The sequence below is a fragment of the Gossypium arboreum genome, chromosome 9 (assembly GCF_025698485.1).
Source record: "Gossypium arboreum isolate Shixiya-1 chromosome 9, ASM2569848v2, whole genome shotgun sequence".
Taxonomy (NCBI): Eukaryota; Viridiplantae; Streptophyta; class Magnoliopsida; order Malvales; family Malvaceae; genus Gossypium; species Gossypium arboreum.
This window is the reverse complement of record NC_069078.1, coordinates 85785203-85808056: the sequence shown is the minus strand read 5'-3', so window position 1 is coordinate 85808056 and position 22854 is coordinate 85785203. Positions and strand designations below refer to the sequence as shown.

Below are 22854 nucleotides of genomic sequence, written 5' to 3'. Positions count from 1 at the left end.
TTTTTATTATATTCTAAAACTAAAAATAATTAAGCACATATAAATAATTTTCAACTGAATTTTATAATATTTAGTTAATGAGATGTTTTGGAGGAAAAAAAAATATTAGAAAAGGGCAAAAATAACGAGTCGGGTAAAGAAAACCCGAACCCGAGACCAGAAAAAGGAAAGTAAAGTTAGCCACCACTCGGTAGCAGCGACCCCATTTCTGACTCGCTCACTCACTCACTCACTCAGTAAATGAAAGCCTTCCTCAATAATAATAAATAGAAATAATACTAGGAAAAAGGAAAGCTAACAAACAAAAAGCTCTCATTTTGAGTAATTTATTTATTAGGTTTCCCAAAAATTATTAAGAAAATAAATAATAATACTCATAAAATTTAATCCTTTTTTTCACCCACCGATTCAACCGTCCTTTTTGATTTGATAACTTTCTTCCTCTCAATTTTTCACCGGAATATGTTATGTGTTCCACATCTTCAGGTAACTTTTTTATTTTCTTTTCCAGTGTTTGGTAGATAAGAAAATGCTGGAAAAAGGAAGGAAATTTGTATGAGTGTGGATTTTTTTGTTGGTTTTTTGGGGGGTTTGAGCTTACCAAGAAGTAAGGAAATTTGGGTGATTTTTCTTTTTTGGAGTTGTTTTGAGCTAACTCTTCATTGTTTGGTAAGAGAAGAGTGAAGTAGAAGTTTGAGCTCAGATTTTTTTTCTCTTTTTTTTGGTTTCCTTTTTTTAGACGCTTAATCTGGTGACCTTGGTTTGCTTCAGTTATATTTTTTTTTTCTTTGAGATACTTAATTTCGTCTTCGGACAGATGGTAAGATTTGAGAAATTTTTATGGTTTGATTCTTGATTTAGTTTGTTTTCAGTTTTTTTTTTTTTTGCTTTTTTAAGATTGATGTGTTTATATGGTTTAGTTTTGTTGTTTATGGTTAATATATTGCTTACTCGTTTGTTTTCTAATCTAAGAAATTGTTTGGGGGAAAAAGGAAAATGGGTATTCCCCCCCCCCCCCCCGGGTAGGTTTAGGTTACCTTAACGAAATCCTGTTAAAAAATGGAAAAGAAAGTTGAACTTTAGCTGATCACTACCTGGGTTAAACAATTCTTATCCAATTTTACTTAGATTTGTAACTCTTTGTTTTAGCTGATGTGATGGAAGAACTAAAATATTGTTTCTAAATGTTCTAAATTAAGCTTAATTAATTGCTTGATTGAGTTAAGCTAGAGTTTCTGTTAATATATGTCTACTCAATAGTTTGTCTTCAGAAAATAAAAGAACTTGATAGTAATTTACTGCAGTTGTGAGGCTATTTAAGTGGGATTCGTTATTTTTGGAAAAGTATGAAAAAACAAAATGGCCTAGAAAGTACTGTTTCCATCTTTTTTCTTCTGCCTGGAGTTTAGGTAGATTCCTTATAGAGCTTGTCTAGGTGTGGTTCTGGTTAGTCGAACTGAGATAAAATGGTTTTTGGGTGGTGAAGAGGGAGAAAATTGTGAGGTTGAGGGGCTCTGGAAGAGTGTCATAGTTAAAACTTTGATGACTGGCTTGATTGTTGATTCTGGAGTGTCAGAGTCCCTTGTTCTAATTACAAGCTTTAGACGGAAAGTTTCTAGTGTGGGTTGAATTGTAGTACTAGTTTAGTTGTTAAGCCTTACTTTGTTTGTATGGTGTATAGAGAGTTGGAGGAGGTAAAAAGATGCTCACTAAGTCCATATTTTTGTAACCTGAGTAATGTACAGAATAATGAGATCTAATTGTTTTTACTTATAATCAGACAGTGCCTAAACTGGAAATGCCCATGACTATGACGTAAATGTACAGAATTGAAACTTGCAGGTAGGGTGATGATACTGTGTGATGCAGCTGTAATAGCTATGGTCCTATGGATATGAATTTTTTCATCAATGTTTATACTTTATTTTATTGCTTTTCTCCTGCAAAGTTTGACACGTGGTGCTGTTTTTGTTGCAAGGATAAAGAGTTACATTTAGTTTTACATTATTTCTTATTGGGCATTGGTTTTCTTTCCTGAACTTGCTCTAACACTTGAAGCTGATATAGGCTTTACTGCACCGCTGCAATCATTGTTAGAGAGCTACAAGAGCATTTTCAGTTGCATGATCCAATGGTGGCAAAAGGCTAGAAGAGCTATGGATTGCTTTCAGAGTGTTAGCCGTGTTAAAGGCAAGTTGTTTGAATTGCCTAATTGGATCTACTTAACTTTAGCTTTAGACATGACATTGTGCTGCTTAAAAAGTGGTGGAGGTCCATAAATTTAATGTTATGAAGGTTTTGAGTTGGCTTTTTTCTTAATTTTAAGAGAATATTTCTATGAATATACGGCAAGTTTTCCTTTATTGTCAAGTTGAACCATGTATTTCTTAATTTATTTGGGATGATAAATTTTTACTTGAAGTTCACACTTATAGGGAATCTTAGAGGAGTCACAATGAAGGAGTAATTAGAGTTTGTATAACACTAATTTCCCCCAATTAATGGTTAGCCATTGTTATGTTTTATTATAATTTTGAGTTTGGCCTAGATCTCTTAGTTTGTTCTTTGTGTTTACCTTACTGGCAAAACGTATACATGGTGCTTTAGCATTAAACTTTAACCTTCGTTCCAGAACTTACTATATTAATCTTTTGAATATTTATCCCTTTATTGATACAAATGTGACTTGTGTATGGTTGCAGGTTCCCTATGCCAACAGTTATTAATATTCATTTTCTGGTTATCGAGTTTCCAAGATGTTGCCACATTGCATGACCCTAGTTACATTCCTTCCACGTCTGAGCTAGCTAATCCACCGACTACTGCATTATTTGAACCTATAGAAATATCCCCTGCTGTCATTCCACGATACCCTTCTCCTGACGAATCTGTACCACCCATGTACCCAAGTTTCCCCACAACATATGAACCAAATTTAACTGGAAGGTGCCCTGTAAATTTTTCTGCTATCTCGAATATCATGGGGAAAACAGCATCTGATTGTTCTCTACCTTTGGCAGCACTTGTAGGAAATGTTATATGTTGTCCACAGCTTGGTAGTTTACTCCACATCTTCCAGGGTTATGGCATCGATTCTGATAAGTTGGTCTTGGGAAATGCTGTTGCTAATGATTGTTTTTCAGATATCATTAGTATCTTAGCTAGCAGAGGGGCCAACAAGACAATACCCACGGTATGTTCTGTAAAATCATCAAATCTCACAGGTGGTTCTTGCCCGGTGAAGGATGTTAATACCTTTGAGAAAACAGTGAATATGAGCAAGTTATTAGAGGCTTGCAGCACTGTTGATCCTCTAAAGGAGTGCTGCAGGCCGGTTTGCCAACCTGCAATTATGGAAGCTGCTCTGCAGATTTCTGGAACACAAATGATACTCAATGATGATAAAACTGTAGTTGGGGAGGCTAATCATATGGATGCCATTAATGACTGTAAAGGGGTGGTATATTCATATCTTTCAAGGAAACTCTCGCCAGATGTGGCCAACTCTGCATTCAGAATACTATCTGCCTGCAAGGTCAACAAGGGTATAGTTTCTGTATATCTTGCCTGATTGTTGTTCAATATTACTTTACCAACTGTTCTGGTTGTTTATGTGTTACCCAAGTCTTCTTTGCAAACTTGCTTGGGTGTGTATTTTACCTTGTGACAGTTCAAGTCAAGATGATTCTATATTGTATGGAGCCATCATTTGGTGAAAGAATTGAAAGTAGAGGCAGTGTGGGCAGTCTGAATGGATGGTAGATTTTTGTTTAAATCACCTTCATCATTTGTGTTTTACATGATATATTTTTTCTTCTTTATTGTTGGTTCCTATGTTGTTCCAACTCTTTTTTAAGTACCCGTGTCCAACACATTTCCAGATGTGGGGTTTTTGGATTTGATTCTTCATTTTTTAATGTTGGTCCATTAGGCATTATCCTGAACTTCTTATTCCTTCTCTGAATTCGCATAGTTATTTTCCATTTGTTTTGCAAGATATTGTAGCATTTGTTTTTGTATTATTTGCCAGTTTTTTATGTTGCCTACAACAGGATAATTATTTTTTGAATTTGCAGTTTGCCCTTTGGAATTTAACCAGCCATCAGAAGTAATTAAGGCATGCCGTAACGTAGCTGCTCCCAGCCCTTCCTGTTGTAGCTCATTAAATACATACATTGCGGGGATACAGAAGCAAATGTTAATAACAAACAAGCAAGCCATTGTCTGTGCAACGATGTTTGGATCAATATTAAGAAAAGGCGGAGTTATGACAAATGTTTATGAGCTTTGTGATGTTGACTTAAAAGATTTTAGTATCCAAGGTACAGTATTCTTTTTTATGTTCTTCTACAACATTGTCCATTTTGCTCTGTTTGTATTGCTATTTTATCTGATATTGAGGTTTTCTTCTTTCTGCCTGTTTAATTCTTATGGGCGGTTGCTACAACAGCATACGGACAACAAGGTTTGTCACATTTCTTACTCTTCCTATCCCCCCACATTTACACATGCATTGGTTAAAAATATAGATGGTCTGTGTGTGAAATTAGAATGTACCATATGGCCTGAAAAATTTTTGGTATTGTCTACATATTTAGGATGCCTATTACGAAGCTTACCAGCAGATGTTATATTTGACAATTCGACGGGCTACAGCTTTACATGTGACTTGACTGACAACATTGGAGCACCGTGGCCGTCATCATCTTCAATGTCATCCTTGTCTCTTTGTGCTCCAGGTAATTGTTTGAGGATAAAAAATGGCTTTTGTATGTTTGCTTTTTATCTGGAAGGGATCAACACAATTGAAGTGTGGATTCAATAAAGGAGCATAATTGCCTTGTGTGCTTCATCTTAGTGTCCTAATGGTTGTTGCCTGCTGCTGCAGAGATGTCGTTGCCTGCCTTACCAACATCGGAGACGCTGAAAAATCTAGGTATGTAACATTTATTATTCATATTGCAATAAGCATGCTGGAAATGACAAGCATCTATCTTGCTCTGATTCTTCATTTTGCTTGAAGTATTTGTATCAATACCTATATCTAACATATATCTGGATATTGGTACGGCTATATAAGGACTCCAAATACAAGAAAAACTTAACCCGTGCCTGTTACACACCTTAATTTGAGTAACATAGATATGGTTATTTTATGTAATAATATATATATTGAAATTATAAAATTGTGGAGAAATATTGATTTGAGTTGGTTGATGCAGGCTGCCATGGATGCACATTGGAAATGTTGGTACCCATTTTTTCATTTTTTGTTTTCAGTACATTTTTGTACTGAAAAAGAGTTTGTAGTTTGCAGGTTGAGGTTGTGGTTTAAAAAAGGACAGTGTAGGACTTTTGTGTGGTGGAAAAATTTACTTGCATTGTATGTTTCCATTAGGCCCTTCTTGTATAGTAAGTATCCATATGTTTTGTCTTCCCTTTCTATGCTTTCTCTCCCATTTGTCCCGCTATTTTTGATAAATTTGCTTTTAATGTATAGGACTTTGAATTTTTTTTAAAACAAATCCAAACAAAATATCATTTTCTATATTATAATTGAAATCTTTTTAAATGAATTTCATTAAACTGAATCAAATTGAATTTTACAATATATTTTTGTATTGATAAGAAATTGCATTTTCCTCCTTTTCGTTCTTTCTTTGATTGCAAGCCCTGTGCGCCGACGAGGTTGTCTTTATGAGACAAAAAGTAGAGGGAGCTAAGCTAGTGAAAATGAGTGATAAAAGGTACTTTTCTCAAAAAAGAAGGCGCTATTAAATGAGTTTTTGTTTTATGCTTTTTAGATATTATTTGTTTTCTTTATAAATATTTTTAAAAGGAAATTCAAATAAATTAATTAATTTATATAAAACTTTTGAAGTTATTTTACTTTTTAAATATAAAATATGAAAACAGCACTTAAAATTTTTTAATTTGGATTGATTTTATTTTCTCAATTTTCTTACTCAATTCTAGTTTCCATAAAGCTGGGTTTTGGTTCGCTGAATATAATATGACATTTTAGAATGGGATATTTTGATCATTTTATAATCTTATATTACGCAATACTCTCAAGATGTAGTCCATTCCTTAGGTTTGAGACCAATTTATCTCTTGTTTTCTTAAATAAAGTTGGAGACTAATTAAAAACAATTTTGTTTTTTTTGCAATGAACTAATAGATGCCATATATTACAATTATAATTATAAATAATTTTATTTTATAATTTATTTATTAATATATTAATTATAATTATGGTTGGTGTTGCAATAACTTTTCATGAATTGTTATAATTATTATTTATAAATTTATTTCAATGTCATATACTTACTTCTTAATATATAAATTATAATAAAATGTAAAAATAGTAAGAGAAATTATTAATTTTATGAAATTTGAGACTAAAAATATTAAACAACTAAACTTGTTTAAAAAAATTATAATAAAAACAATTGAGTGAAATATGCTTACAGGCAATTGTACATTTCATCAACCAACTATGCAATTGAACAAAAAAAAATTCATAAATCTTACATTCCAAATGAAATGAACTAAATAATGCAGTTTCACATTCCACACATAATCTTAATACTGAAACGTAATTAAGATTCAACGAACCAAATGTATCTAAAATTTTGTCAACATCAATTATTATTTAATATATTAATATATTTTTATAATTAAATTTTAAATTAAAAATATTAATAAACAATAACTTTGGTGCAGTTAAATTGGTCCAAATATAAAATACATCATTATTGAAGTTCGTTTGAGATATTGAAATATTTAAATTCATTAACAATTTTAATATTTAAATCAGTTAATTTTTAAGAAAATTGAGATATTGAAATTACGAGTCCTCAAATTCGAGTCTCATCATATACAATTTTTCTTTAATTATTCTACTTTATCCCTAATATGTAATACGTATTTAGTTAATTCTAATTAAACATGTGTTATTTACTATTTGTAATTTTTGCTGTATTTAAAATTTTAAAATACAAAAATACTTAAATTCCTGATATTAAATTTAAAAAATTAAAATGAATAGTATGGATATTAGTTTTATACCCAAAAGAAAAACTAAGAAATTTGAGAACAAAATGGATATATTATCTTCCAATTGCTTCATCATATACATATTGATTAAAGATGATTAAAGAAATTGATTCCAAAAGGCTAAATATAATATTTACAATAAAGTCCAATAATTGAGAAATTGAAATGTCAACACCAAAACCAAAATATAAACAAAATCAAACGAATAAAATAAAGATTGAAATTAAAGTAGATATAGAAACAAATCGTAATTAACATTTATTTGAATTTCAACTACCCAATTTTATATATAAAATCCTTTTCAACCCATTTTCAAAAATATTAAGAAAATATCATTTTCGACCTTTTTGTGGAGACTCGAAAGTGCTAATCATTATTTATTCTTACTGAAATAATTTTAACATATACATTAACAAATAATTAATAATAAAAACATATGTTGTAATTTACTAATTTTATATATGAAATAAAAATCCATAAATATTTTTAATTTTATATATAATTAGTGTGTTGTAATATATATATACTATTATTTAAGTTTTTCTTGATGTCAAAAGCCAATCGGGAAAATTATAAAAATAAGTTACGTTATTCAATGGTAATTTAATCTTTTTATTTAAAAAACGTGCATAGAGAAAGGTTTAACCCTACGCTAATTGCATAAATGAGTCTATACCTATTGAGCCATCTACTTGTCAAAAAGTAACACAAAGCCTTGAGTGGTAGAAAGCTATGGAAGGAGAGATTAAGGCACTAAATGAAAATCAAACATGGGATTTAGTGCCAAAGCCAAAAGACATGAAGCCAATATCCTGCAAATGGGTCTACAAGGTGAAGACCTAACCAAATGGCTTAATTGAAAGGTATAAGGCTCGACTTGTTACTTGAGGTTTCTCGGAACAATATGGGATGGATTATGAAGAAACATATAGCCCAGTGGCAAAAATCACAATTGTTCGAGTATTGCTAGCATTGGTCACTAGAAAGTCTTGGAAGTTGTGGCAGATGTGTAACCAAAAACAGTAGTTTCTAGGTTTAAGTGTGTTTGGAATAGGTTTAATGATTGTTAAATGGTATGTGATCTGCCGTAATTTAGTGTAGCAGATTAAACTAATTTTCACACTTTAGGAGCTTGAAAGCAAACATTTTCATTAGGTATTAATTGTGTTTTTGCAAGTTTTCACTAAATTAATAAAATTTGCAAATCGAGTCTTTTATTGACCTTAGGGGCCGAATGAGGCCTAAGGGTGAGCTAACACATTTTGTGAGTGTGTAGGAGACCATTAGAGGCGTACTAAACTGATATTGGTCACTATTTCGGAACACGGGATGTTCAATGTCGCAACATAAGGAGCAAAATGGAGAAATCTCAAGACTGCCTTTGATGTCATGACACACCCTTTAAGATATCCCAAGAGGAGTACATTTGATTGCTATGTCGCGACACAAGACCTAGTGTGTCGCGACATCGACTTTGGACGGGAATTAAACACGAGGCAGTGGCGTTTTGGTCTGTACAATCAAACCTAAAGATCGGGAATGTCAGCTGACCTACGGTTAAGGACGACAACCACCTGAAGGCTATAAATAACTCATTTATCCCATGTTATGGACACCATTCACTTAGCCTAGATTTATTTCCCGTTGTTTTTTTTTTCTATTTTGAGATATCTGAATTGTGGAGATAATCAAACCTTGTGGATTTGCAATCAATCTTAATACAATCAGGCTCTTTCATAAACTCTATATTGTTGATTTATTTCACATGTTTTATTGTTGATTTATTTCACATGTTTTCTCTTTATATCGATTTTGTATTGTCTATGGAGACCATAAAGAACTAATCCCTCTATAGGGGACTAGCGAGTGGAGGTATGATCTGTTAATTGTTTTGTAAGGATAACTTAATGGATCAGTTGTTTGGGAAATGAAGAACGTAAAACAAACCCTAGGCCTGACAACTTTGGGAAGTCATCAATGTGGGAATTAACCCAAAGTTGGTATGGGCCATCCGTGAACACATTCACCCCAAACCGGTTTGAACTATGAGGTAAGAAGATAATTAGTCTTTGTCGACTAGTTATTCGAGTGGAAGATCAGAAGATCCTATTGGGATAAATACTAGTTGATTGACGACGAACCCGAAGCGATAGTTGACGAGGGCTACTGAAGTGAGCTAATCACCCATAATCAGATTTGACTATTTCTATTTTTCAATTTCTAGAATTTTATTTCTTTATGTTATTTTATTATTCATAAAAATCATAAAAACTTTTTTTTCCCTTTACTCTCGTACTTTAACTAATTTAAAGTACTAATTATATCTTTTAGTTTTTATGTTAAAATTGATCTAGCACTCGTCTCCCTTGAGTATGATTATCGGAGTACTCACCTACTCTGTTGTAAACTATATTATAACTAGACCAGTATACTTGTGGATATCGCCTTATTGATATATATTTTATTGTAGTATTCACACTCTAGACGTTAGTACATCCGAAGCAGTTAATATGCTTGTGGCCCAAGTAAACATATTTGGTAAACTTGAATTTTAAGGTACACTTTGGGACACATGGCCTGGGATACAAGCTGTCACATGGTCGTGTGTCGTACACGGACTATTCACACAACTGTATGTCTTTTGATTTGAAGGTGTAGGTTTGTACACACGAGTTCAGAGAGTTACACAGCATGGCGACACGACCATGTGACCCAACATTGAATGTACACACGGTCGTGTGGCCCTATTTCGAATACCCACACGACCAAAAAAATGGGCTGAGATACAGCTGTGTGTCCAGACTTTGAATGTTCACATGGTTTACGTCACACGGCCGTGTAACCTCTGTTTTCAAAATTTTCAAGTTTTTCCAAAACTTCCTATTTTGTTTCAAATTGATCCCTAAATGTTCCTAAACTGTTTTTAGGGCCCTAAGGTTCAGTTTAAGGTTTGTAAGAATACTTTTTTTATTATAATTAAATTGAGGTATTAAATGTTAACGTTTAATTTGCATAATTATTTTTGTTGTGAAATTAAATGTTTTGATTTATGAGGTAATGTTCCATAACTCTAATCCGACAATGGAGATGGGTTAGGGGTGTTACAAGATGGATGTCATGAATGCTTTCTCACATGGAGAACTTGACAAGGACATCTACATGGAACAACTAAGAGGTTTCAAGAATAAGGTTCCTCCTGAGGATGTTTACAAGCTGAAGAAGGCGCTTTACGGCTCGAAGCAGGCTCTAAGAGCATGGTACGGGAAGATCAGTGAGTTCTTAATACAAAGTGGTTTTATAGTTTCTCATTCAGATTCTAGTTTATTTGTGAAAGTAAATTAAGGAAACTAGGCATAGTGCTTGTATATGTGGATGTCTAAATCATCACGGGAGATTATTGCGAGGAAATCCAGCAAACAAAGGAAAATATTTCTATTAGATTTCATATGAAGGAACTAGGAGAACTTAAACACTTTCTTAGACTTGAAGTAGAGTGCACGAAATAAGGATTATTTTTGGGCCAATAGAAATATGCAAAAGATCTCCTACAGAGGTATGAGATGCTTGATTGCAAGCTTATCTCGACTCCTATGGATCTCAATATAAAACTACGAACAGATGAAGGTAAAAATTTAGAAGATATAACTGTGTATCGACAGTTGGTCGGAAGTCTTATCTGGCTCACTCTAAGTCGACCAGACATAACTTATGTAGTTTGAGTGGCTAGTCGATACATGAGCAATCCTAAGAAGCCTCATTTTGAGGCAATACGATGCATCCTGAGGTATGTTAAAGGAACTATTAATTTTAGTATTTTATACAAGAAAACAAAAGAATGTCTAGTGGTTGGATATTGTGATGCTGACTATGCTGGAGACTATGATACGTTGTGATTGAAAACTAGGTACATCTTCAGCCTTGGCTCATGAGCAATATCATAGTGCAATAAGAGACAAGCAATAGTGTAACAGCCCGATTTTGGGCCTAGTCGGAACAATGGTTTCGGGACCACTATTTCGAGGCTAGAGAAAATTATTTTAGTATTATTTTGTGTTATAATATAATTTTATAAGTGCATGTAAATTTTGGTAAGTTAATTTTAGCAATTTCTAGTTTAATTTCGAAAAAGGACTAAATCGCGTAAAAGGTAAAAGTTGTGTTTTAATACCTAAAGGTGTTAAATTGCCTTGTATCTTAAATTGGGGGTATTTAAAGTGAAATTAGGCCATTTAAAGTGTGATGGCCGGCCATGGGAGACAAAATTCTTGAAAAGTCAAAATTAGGTGAAATTTGGTCACTAATTTTGACTAGTTTTATTATTACCAAATCAAAAAGAAAAAGCTATCATTTTTCTCTTCTCCTTCACCGAAATATGCAGCAAAGAAATGGCTTTGAAGCTGGAAAATTTCAGCAACATATTTCCCTTGCTTGTAAGTGATTTTAATGTCTTTGTTTGATGATTTTTACATTTTTGGAACCCCTAAAGCATGAGCTTTCATATGAGGGGTCTATTTTGCAAAATGATGAAGAGTCTAGGGTTTTTCCATGAGAGTAAATGTGTTGTTTGCTGTGTTTTTATGGAAGATTATGAGTCCTAGTTGTCTAATAAACAACTTTTGTGAAAAAAATTACATGAAAACACCTTAAAAAGGGCTAGATTGCTAAGTTGTAAAATGAGTTGTAAATGTGTGAAATAGTTGAAATTATCAGTTGCTATAGTTATGAAAATGGTTCATCTAGACTCAAGGAGTAAAGAAATGTGATAAAAATTATTTTACGAGCCTAGGGGTAATTTGGTAATTTTGGCAAAATATAGGGGCAAAATTGTAAAAATTGCCCAAGTGTGTCAATTGACTAATTTGATAAGTACATTGTTTTAATAAGTTGAATGTGATATTTTAGATGATGAAAATCGAGATTTGGACCTAGAACGGAAAGAAATCGATTAAGGGATAATTACGTCTTTTTTTTCACCTTTGTGGTATCGAGGTAAGTTCATGTGTAAATAATGTAGCATAATTGTTATTTTTAAGTTATTGATGTTAAATATATGATATGCTGATTTTTATCATGAAATATATGCTTTAATGGTTATTTTGAATAAAATGCAAGTTATGTGTATTATCATTAAATATAAAGTGCTACCGAGTATTGGTTTCGGTATTTTACGGAAGATAGCAAGGATATGTGTTCGAGGAAAATCCCGTTTGAACCTTAGGAATAGATTAGGATACAAGTGACATGTCACTAGGATGGTTAAGCATCCGAACTCGTTGAGTTGAGTCCGAGTTCACTTATGGATGCGAATGTTCGAACTCGTTAAGTTGAGTCCGAGTTCGTGAGATGTAACTAGGCATCCGAGCTCGTTGAGTTGAGTTCGAGTTCACTTATGGATGCGAACGCCCGAGCTCGTTGAGTTGAGTCCGAGTTCACTTATGGGTGGGTTACATGGTAGCTTGGCTACATATGTGGCACTTATGTGCAAACTTTTCATGTATCCGAATTATATTCCGATGTGTTCAACGGGTAAAATTCTACTCAAATGGAGGAATACTCGAGATGAAAGGGACGTATTGGTAAATGTTGTGAAATGAATACTTTGAACAGGTATGTACTTAACCCTCGGGTTGAAAACTCGACATAACAACAATATGGTAAGATGGTAAATGAAAATGTGATATGAATGTCTCGGTGATGATTATACAAACGATGTTGTATTAATTTTGTGAACAATGATCATGAATGAGTAATTTAGCCTTGACAGATTTGAGTTACTGCAGTAATGTAACTTTGAAAATACACTAAAAATAGTGGAAAATGAGTTAGAGGCAGAATAAAATATGGGATTAAAGCTTAATGAGTCTATTTTCACATGAAAGAAACAGGGGAAGAAAAAGAATTCCATATTGTGTGATATTTGAATTCTTGTGAAACAGGGTCTGAATGAATTCGAGATCGCCTGTTCTGACTTTAGAAATTCACCAAAAATTGTAAAAAAAATTATTAAGAGTCATACCTTACATTCATTGATTCCTTATTGAGTCTATTTTTAGGGGAAATAAACGCCATGGTCGTTGGAATTTCGTACAGGGATAAATTCAGTTTGTAGTGCACAGGGGTCAGAGTGGTCATACCCTGAAACAGGGGAGAATTTAACTAATAAACTGTACTAATTGGCCCAACCAAAAATTCTAGAAAAAAATTAGTAAGTATACATATGAGTCTAGTTTCAAGAGAAATAGACGAGAACATTATTAGAGTCTTGTACTATGAGATAATTGAACTTTAGTACAGAAGGGTCGGAACTGTCAGACAGTGAATTAGGGGTAACTTTGAGGAATAAACTGTACTATTTGGCTAAACCAAAAATTCTGAAAATTTTATATAAGAAAGGAAAATAAGTCTAGTTTTAGGGAAAATTAACGGAACTTAATTCGGAGTTTCGTAGCTCCAGATATAAATAATTTAGTGACCGCTCAGAAAGACAGCTTGTAGTGAACTTGAGAATATGTTGTAAACATTGATAAAACAAGTTAATGAGTGCTTATTGTTTTCATATGAACTTACTAAGCGAAAGCTTACCCCCCCTCTTCTTTCCCATGTTTTCTAGAGTTTCCAGGTTAGCTCGGGTTGGAGGCCGTCAGAGATATTATCACACTGTCAAGCTAACGCTATAGGTGTAGTGATTTCAAGTACTTTGAGCCTATGGCATGTATAGGAGTTTAAATATTAGAGTATGTGATATGGCTTTAACCATATGTGTTGGCCTATTTTGATTATGGGGTTGTAAATCTATTTTAATTGTGCATGCATGTGCTATGGTATTATGTGATGAGTTTATAATAATTATAGTATGAATGTGGTAAAGATGTGAGTAAAATCTATGATATCTATTGCATGTGAAATTGCCATAATCATGACATGTTAGGAATGTTTAAGTACCTAATTTTGCCATGTTGTATGTTATTGTATAAGTATGCGTGTATCTATTGTGAGTGTGACAAAATGGCTTGGAAAATAGCCTTGTATTTGTCCAGGTTTTTGGACACGGGTTTGGGACACGGGCGTGTCCCTAGCACACGGGCGTGTGCTCCATACCCACACGGGCATATGAAGCCTTGATGCAAGAGATTTTCTAAGTTTTTTATGAGTTCTCGGTTGGGTCTCGAACCACTCCAGATGTATGTTTTGGGCCACGTAAGCCCGTATATGGGACAGATTGTATGTGAAAACAAAAGTTTTTAATTATTTGAGATTTCATGGCCCTGTTTAGTATGGAAGTGTTAGTAAAAGTCAGGTAGCATCTCGAATCCCGTCCCGGCGTCGGATGCGGGCGAGGGGTGTTACAAATAGTGCCATTATCAAGCACCGAAGCGAAATATCCGTCGACAACATCAATGACACAAGAGAGTACTTGGCTGAAACAACTGATGGAAGATCTTCATCAGTCAACAGACTGTCAAGTAAGGCTTCTTTGTGATAATTTATTAGCCATACGTCTAGCAGAGAATCCGATCTTTCATGCCAGGACAACACATATAGAAGTGCACTATCACTATATTCGCGAGAAAGTCTTTGAAGGGGAGATCAAGATGGTGCCAATAAAGACAGATGGGCAAGTTGTAGACATATTCACGAAAAGTCTAAGTAGACCAAAGTTTGAGAAGTTCAAATAAGCATTTGGTATCATCTGTAAATCATTTGTAGAAAGAAGTTTGCATCGAGGAGGAGTGTTGAAAGCCAATGCAACTTGTAGATAAAAACCAAATTTATCCTTTAAGCGAACTTTTCTTTTGATGATTCTAGAATATATATATATATATAATAAAGAAATAGGATATTCTCTAGAAGACTAGATATTATACATTAACATTCTAGTTATTAGATATTTATGAAACTAATGGTAACGATGTTGATATGTGTCAACAATACAATGATCACTATACTCTATAAATAGGGGTAGGAGCTTTCATTCATGTGATGATGAAAAAGAGGGAAGTGTGTGTCATATTGTAATTGTATTATGTATTAATAAAAGTGTTCTATTCTCTTGTAATTGTAAGTCTCGACTAAGCTTTAAGTTTTTAAATACTTAATGCACTTGGGTTAGCTTTTATATATGGTCGGATCTACTGCCTGAATGATATATGGTCTGTTCTGCCGCCTAAATGATATAAGGCCGGCCATGCTACCTGAGCATTATAATGCACTAAAAGGCTATGAAGTAAAAGGTTAACCGACTTCAGAGAGTTAGTGTAACATTAATTGTAGGTCTTAGGTCCTAGGTCCTTTGTAATGGGTGTGTTGGGCTTATCAAGTTTCCAACACATTTTATTATTTATTATTTATTATTAATTTTAAACATGAATTTGTATCCTAAATTTATATTTCCAAATGCATACGTACCTGATAGAGTTTCTGATGTATATGTATATATATATATACACATGTGAGGTTTCCTATTCTATTTTTGTTTGAATATTTATATTTAGAATGAACATTGGACTTCATCATTTTAGCTCACCAATTATTCAAGTTCTACATGATGAAGTTGTTAGTTTAGCAGTACCCAAAATGGTGACTGCCTAATGGTTTTTTTCTTCTCTTTTCTATATAAAAAAAATTAATAATTTTATTTAAACATTGATAATTCTCAAATTTTGAATTCTAAATTTAAGGATTTAAAATTTAAATTTTAAAATTTTATCATTTATTTATAATTAATTATCATTTAATTAGATTTAAATAATATTATTAATATTTATAAACTATTTTTATTTTATCTAATGGTGATATATATATTATTATTAATTAATAATGTATGGAATTTATATCCAGAAATGAATCAAATATTTGAACAATTTTTTCTTCTCTTTTCTATAAAAAATTTAATAATTTTATTTAAACATTCATAACTCTCATATTTCAGATCCTAAATCTAAGGTTTTAAAATTTAAATTTCAAATTTTTAACATTTATTTATAATTAATTATTATTTAATTAAATTTAAATAATATTATTAATACTTATAAATTATTTTTATTTTATCTAATGATGATATATATTATTATTGATCGATAATGTATGAAATTTATATCTAGAGACTGGATTAAATATTATATATATAATAGTTAATTTTTGAATACATGATATATTTTATTTTTAAAGGGTAAAAATAGTCATTTAAGTGAACATTATGTCTAAAGTCGGCTAATATAAAAATACTGATAAAAAGAATATAAAATAATAAATAAATAAAATTCAAGAAAAGATAATAATGAAACTGAAGAATTTAGATGTACTTTGAACTATGTAAACTTAAAATAAAAAAACAAACCTTCTATTCCACCTTTCAAATCAAATTGATTTTGATTTGATTTCTCCTATGTTCCGTACATTATTCCCTGATGAAACTTTTTCTCTCTCTCAATTGCTTTGTTCTCATCTTTATCTGCTGATATAAAATTTTCAAAATAGAAGAGCTCCCTTCAGTCTAATAACATCCCCTTACTCTTTTGATCTTTGAATTCTCTTTTATTTTTCACGATCTTTGATACTCTTTTCGGGTTTCTTTTTCTTTTTTCTTTTTAATCTGAGTTTTGTTTCTTTAATGGCGGGAACTCTACATCTGGCGGGAAGGAATCAATTTTCTCATCTCTGACAATTGTGGTTTTTTTTTTTCCCTTCTTGTTTGTTTGATTCCATTGTAGTTTCTTTAAAACTTAAAAAATAAAAAAAAAATAGTGTGAAAATCGGAGATTCTTTTTTTGAAGCTAAAATTGATGGCGTACCCACCGGGGAACCATCAACAAGAAGCGAATCACGCGCCGTCTTCTTTCAATGGAGTTCACTTGAATAACGGGAAACCTATACCCGAGAGTTGGTGTCCGGGTTTGAAGCATAACCCTGGTATTTCCATGGATTGGACATTAGAAGAGCAAGTTATACTCGAAAATGGGTTACAAAAGTGAGTACTCTTTTTGCTTTTTCTTTATTTTTTTGGTTGCATAGAATTTGGGTGTTTGATGAAATTGTCTTTTTATAAATATATGAAGTCTTTAATATAGATTTTGAATTTTTAAATGATAGAAATGCAAATTTTGTTGTTTTGAATGGTGGTTTCTTAGAACTGATTGCAAATGATATGTTAGGCAATAGTCTGCCAATATTGCAGTGCTTAAATTTTATATAGGCTAGGAAAAAAGTTAGCAGCCAATATGAATGGGAGCAACTTATTTATATATCCATCATTGTTCCTTCACTAAATGCCATTTCAGAGATTTCACTTCAGTTGTTTTCTCTATTCTAAACTTTCTAATTATAGTTGCAATCCGAGTATTCAAATGGCTGTAAGAGAGGGGTTTTAAATGCTGTTTAGAAATCTTATGCTTCTTAATGTAGTTCTTTTGTTGTGCCAAGATACCAAAGCTAAAATGAAATGTTATGCTTCGAAGCCAAAATCGCTACATTTGAGTTGTCTTATTCTCTAATGCTTGGGATAGCGTTTGACTTCAATTATACCGAAACTTAGAGAATCACCTTTCTTCAAAACTTGCAATGCATCGGTCCCATAATTGAAAAGATAAAATCTTTTCTGTATGTTTTGCATCTTTCTTAGTGTCTGGATGTATAATCAAATGGCTTACATGTCTAAAGCATCTTACTTCCTCCTAAGTATTGCTCTTGTATTTCATACTCATGGTATTCAAACTTTACCTGATCACATAAGAGTGTTGTTCTCTTAAACTTTTATTTTCTTTGGTTGCATTTCTTTTCTTAATAGGTAGATTAAATTTAGCTGCGGTTGTAAGCTGAAATTGGTATTTTTCTTCGAAGTTATGGAATTTGAGTTACAGTTAGTAAGGCCGATAACTTTACTACAATAATTTAGATTTTTTAATATAAATGTTATGAAAAATGAAGTTCTCTCTTGTGATTCACCGTCCTTTTCAATTTTCATTTATTTTGCTTCTTACGTCTCCTTTATTTTTCACTTGCTCCTTCCACTTTGCAATGGTTTCCCATATCGCATCCGCAATACTGCCCTTTCAATACCCCTTATCTTCTTTACAACACAATTCTCATGGCCCATCTTTTTTTCCTTCTTGGGATCTCCTATCTTTACCTATAAGGACAGGGAGGAAGGAAAAGAAAATAAAAGTAGTTTGTGATCTTATATTTTACTGTTGCTTACCATTGGTTTCCTGGAGATAGACAAAAGTTTGACATTGGATCTTAAGGTTCAAGAGTGTAGTTTACTAGTGCTGCTTGTGTTTGAACCCATTCTACCTTCAACCTTTTGTTGGCACTATAAACTCGGATATTTGGTACTGAAAATTGGAATGGGTTCCTTATTTATATGTGTGTAGTTTGTTCTATTCCATACTTGGAGTCTCAATTGTTTTGCTAATTGGTGACATTAGGGCTAGTAGAAATATGATATATGGTAGGATTTCTTTCAGTCAATTATTAGACAAAATTGGTGAGTGATTTTATATATTTAGATGTTGCTGATTTTATTCATTTTACAGTATGTGTTCATTATAATTTAATCATTTCCCTTTTCTGTTTATTTTCATGAAAGGGTTGATTATGTTCCTCATCTGTGGTTAATTATAGAACCATTATTAGTTATAAGTGCATACTGGTATAGAGACAAATTTACCATGTTTTTCAATCAGCCATGCCTGGTGAAGGTATTACTGGTGAGATGGGTATCTAAGTTTCTGGAGGGAGAAAAATAGATAGGGAGACAATAGTCCCTTTCCTCTCCTTCATTGTTTTATGTTTTGTTTTTATTAACTAATACCAGATGATCTCTTTTGAGGATGCACTCAAACGTACTTTTCCAGCCCATAATTTTTACTTATGTTATTCGATTGGTCATCTATTCTTTTTCTTGTATGGCAATTCATTAAGCTACTTTGCTTTGAATTTTTTGTGTTTTTTCCTTGAATTGAGTCCACCAATTTAATTTTTGTGGTGGTATCTTGGTACTTCTTGCAGATATGCATTAGAACCGAGTGTAACTCGTTATGCAAAGATAGCCCTGGATTTACAGAATAAGACAGTACGGGATGTGGCTTTGCGTTGCAAATGGATGACTGTAAGCCTTACTGTTCTCATTTGTCTCTATTTAAACCCGATGTTGCTTGGATTCTTCATTTATTTTGAAGTACTTGTATATATGCTCACACCTGAGTTTAAACCCATCAGTTATTGTTTGCCAGAACTGTAGAATTTAGACTCATATATATAACCACACGAGGAACATATTTTTCATGTGGCTTTAGCATGCTGCTATATTTTGACGGTTTCATCTTAAATCTTCTTTAGAAGATGAAGCATTTATGCTTGTCAAAAGGATTTTATTCTGTATTTGCAGAGAAAAATGTTTTTTATGCGTGTATCATATAAGCACCATCTGGTTTATACTTTATGCAGAAAAAGGAAAATAGCAAGAGAAGGAAGGAAGGACTCAATTTAGCCAGAAAAATTAAAGACAAGAGGGTATGTTTTACTGGTTCTCTCTTTCTCTGTGCAAAGTTGCACTAATTTGTGTTTTGGTTGCTCCTATGAGCCTTATTAGCTGGGTACTTACTTAGAAATAATACAATTAGACATAAGCTAAAAGTAAATTCTCTCTTTTTGACGCTTGACATGCAGACAGTTCTCTGTTTATCTACTTCCCTTCTAAACATTCACATTAGAAGAGATGTGAATTACTGCTTTCATTCACACTCGAAACTCTCTTCTACACACAAGGTAGTGGAGGAAAGCTCCTCTGACCTTGGGACCATTTTTGATAGTGGTTTTTGTTTTCCTTGGTAAGATGTTAGATGGAGATTAATTAGTTCCTGCTGCTATGCAGCTGTTTTTTGGTGGAATTTTGCTTGATTTCCTTAGGTTCATGGGTATCGCATATGCTTGACTAAGGGATGCATTATCATACATTGTTGTCTTTTCATCATCTTTTCTTTGAGGCCTCTCTGTGGGGAACTTTGCATTGCACTAGTCCTTTGTCTGTTGATCAAAAGTCCCCTACTTTAGCTAACATTTGGACTTGGAATTTAAACTTAACCAACTTCTTTCACAATTTCCTGTTCATAATAATATTTTGTTGCGTGCTGAGCAACAAGGCAGTATTTATATTTCATGACCATTTTTGGACCGATGATACTTAGGAATATCTTTTGCCTTTTCTTTTCAGGAAAGAGTTTATCCTTCTGGAAATCATACTCATTTTGCCGCTCAACCTAATCTTCCCCCATATCCAACCCCAATGATTCCTGTGGACTTTAATGATGGTATTTCATATACAGGTTGGATTTTATCTTTGAAGACTTTTAAGTAACTCATAATGGCTCAGTTTTTGTTTGCTTTTATGTGCAAGTTCGTTCTTTACTTCCTTAAAAGTCCCATCTGTTACCCCGAATTTTTAATTAATTTTACTGTAATCAAATGTTTTCTTTTTCATCAAGACTTAGTGTCATACTAGAAGAAGTTTTATATACATAGTCTTGTTGTAGGGAGATTGAGTCTTATATACAATTGTAATAAATTGTTTGCTTCTATTGTTGCATTCAATTTTTGGCATTTTCTCTAGATGATGTTTGGGTGGTATTAAATGTTTCTAGCTATCCGTCAAAGCTGTTGAAACTTTCAGGTCTAGAAAACAAGTTACTTTTGGAGGATTCGAACTGTGGGTGGTGAAACATAATTTCTTTCCTTTGTTAGCCTGTGTCACTGGCTTTGTCCTGACTTGATCGCGTTGCCCTTTTTTGTCTCATTGTTTACTTAATAAGCTAAAAGTATCTGTTCTTTTCTTGGAAACTTTGTTTTGTGGATGAATGTCAATTCTTTGCACAATGCAAGCAACTAAAATAGGTCAAAGAAGTAGCTGAAAATATTTATCAAATATAGTTTCTGTTCTTTACCATTGGTTTTGCAAACAACGAAGATTTTGTTTAGTTCTATGGTTCCTGAAGTTCTGTGAGCATGAAAAATCCCTTGTCTTCTGTGCTGTTATTATCAGAAAATTTAATTGAAAAGCTGCATTATGCCGTTTCACAGCCATTGGCGGGGTGACAGGAGAACTTCTGGAGCAGAATGCTCAAGCCTTAAATCGGATATCTGAAAATATTGCGGCTCTTCAGGTGAAGTACTCATGTCATGAGTAGATAAATTTCACTTTATTCTTCTATTTATTTGATTTTTATTCTCGTTCTTTAATGTTACATACCCTAACTCTTCATTTTTTTTTTTCTTAAAATGCCCGTGTCCCCACCTATATCCAACACATATGTGGACATAGGTATGAGGACGTGACCTTTCAAGGATCCTTGAAATACATGGAAAAAATTGAAAACTTTTAACATACCCAAGTAACATAGCTTGTACATTCTAGCACCAGTCCCGTTACCTATAGTAATAAATATTCGAAGATTCTCTTCTTCTAATATCTGCCGCTGCCAGGACAGTAATGTTTTGGAGTTAGTATCATAGGAAGTGTAGTTGCAATGTGGAACATGTAAAAGTGGATAGAATTTCTGTTCATTTGTGTTGATTAACCCAAAGTTCTGTTCTGTTCTGTTCAGCCTTGGTGGATCCTAACAGAACTTGTCTCTTTTACCCTTTTCCAGTTACAGGAAAATATCGGTCTCTTCCGCCAAACTCGTGAAAATATTCTCAAAATCATAAATGTGTAAGTTCCAGTTTCCGCTAAGCATTCCTTTCTATAATAATTGAAATCTTGAGTTATGTGTCACAAAAAAGAATAGAGTTCTTTAACAATCGTCAAGTTTATGCACATTTTCTTTCTTGATGGTGATGATATATGATCATATCATTTAATACATTCTTTTTGCAACTGTCAAGTATTCTGATGCATAGATTTTGGGCACATATAGGTGTATGGTAGGATTGGGATGCAGGTTTATCTTCATGCATGTTAGTTTATTTTACGCAATACTTTGTGTATTTATGACCCTTTTTCTTTACCTTATTGTCATACGATTGGATAGTATGCAGGTTTGCTTCTGTTTTTACGAATGGCGAATATATTCTTAACCATTAAATTGTATTGTAAGCATAAATATTATTTGGGATTTCGGGTTATGCTGCTCTGACATTTTTTTTTCTAAAAATACCCTTGTTTCCCATCCATTTCCAGCCCATATGAATATGGGTATGGGGAGACGGCTCTTATATGCTTCTACTAATTTACATTTGCAGATTGAATGACACGCCGGACGCAATGAGGCAGATGCCACAACTTCGGGAGAGAATAAAGGACAAGATGTTCAACTACCTCCTTTCTCCTCCACCCCATCCTATGCAGTTGTGATCCACCTTTTGACTCGTTAAGTTTCTTGACATAGTTTCCCTTAAAACATGGCACGGTGTGGCCTTGCTGAACGAGAAAATTACAGTCCATCGATGAGGTTAGCTCAGTTTTAGCGTTTAGGAAATTAGAAGACTTAGGGTTGTGTTCTATTTGGCTTCTGAACTTAATAGTTTGATTGTTGGTTGATGCAGTAGAAGGTGATTTAGGGCTTGTATAGGGGATATTATGCATATACAATGGATTAGTAACATTTTATTTTATTTCTTTGTGTTGGTATAGTTTTGAAATCTTTCTCTGTTTCTTCTCTTGTTTTTCTTATTTTCCTCTCCAACTCCGACATCGACCCTTGAATTATTATCATTAAAATAAATTATATTTTTAATATTTGTCAGCAATATACATTATTTAATATTCACATAAAAACTAAATCATATAAATCTTTTTAAAAT

At 32.9% G+C, this 22854-nt stretch overlaps 2 protein-coding genes and 1 long non-coding RNA gene across 5 annotated transcripts; all 3 read left to right on the top strand.

Moving 5' to 3' along the window:
* Positions 1 to 259: 259 nt before the first annotated feature.
* Positions 260 to 5525, top strand: LOC108457403 (uncharacterized GPI-anchored protein At1g61900). Of its 2 annotated transcripts, none has more exons than XM_017756444.2 (8): positions 260 to 486; positions 2068 to 2190; positions 2703 to 3545; positions 4077 to 4322; positions 4451 to 4465; positions 4599 to 4739; positions 4889 to 4936; positions 5223 to 5525. In XM_017756444.2, the coding sequence occupies exons 1-8, from the start codon at positions 468 to 470 to the stop codon at positions 5294 to 5296; spliced, it is 1509 nt and encodes a 502-aa protein (XP_017611933.1). In that variant the 5' UTR covers positions 260 to 467; the 3' UTR covers positions 5297 to 5525. The 2 variants fall into 2 exon arrangements, with proteins under 2 accessions (XP_017611933.1, XP_017611934.1); XM_017756445.2 differs by lacking the exon at positions 260 to 486 and adding an exon at positions 532 to 820.
* A 5839-nt stretch (positions 5526 to 11364) lies between these two features.
* LOC128280397 (uncharacterized) lies at positions 11365 to 13905 on the top strand. The gene is made up of 3 exons (XR_008270569.1): positions 11365 to 11489; positions 11962 to 12048; positions 13670 to 13905. It is a non-coding gene; the product is annotated as an uncharacterized LOC128280397 (long non-coding RNA).
* Positions 13906 to 16330: 2425 nt separating this feature from the next.
* On the top strand, positions 16331 to 22692 carry LOC108454345 (uncharacterized). Of its 2 annotated transcripts, none has more exons than XM_017752776.2 (8): positions 16331 to 16728; positions 16833 to 17026; positions 19066 to 19165; positions 19504 to 19569; positions 20270 to 20381; positions 21133 to 21215; positions 21702 to 21763; positions 22294 to 22692. In XM_017752776.2, exons 2-8 carry the CDS (start codon positions 16842 to 16844, stop codon positions 22403 to 22405), a joined length of 720 nt encoding a protein of 239 aa, XP_017608265.1. In that variant the 5' UTR covers positions 16331 to 16728; positions 16833 to 16841; the 3' UTR covers positions 22406 to 22692. The 2 variants fall into 2 exon arrangements, with proteins under 2 accessions (XP_017608265.1, XP_052874656.1); XM_053018696.1 differs by having other exon boundaries at positions 21112 to 21215.
* Positions 22693 to 22854: the final 162 nt, after the last annotated feature.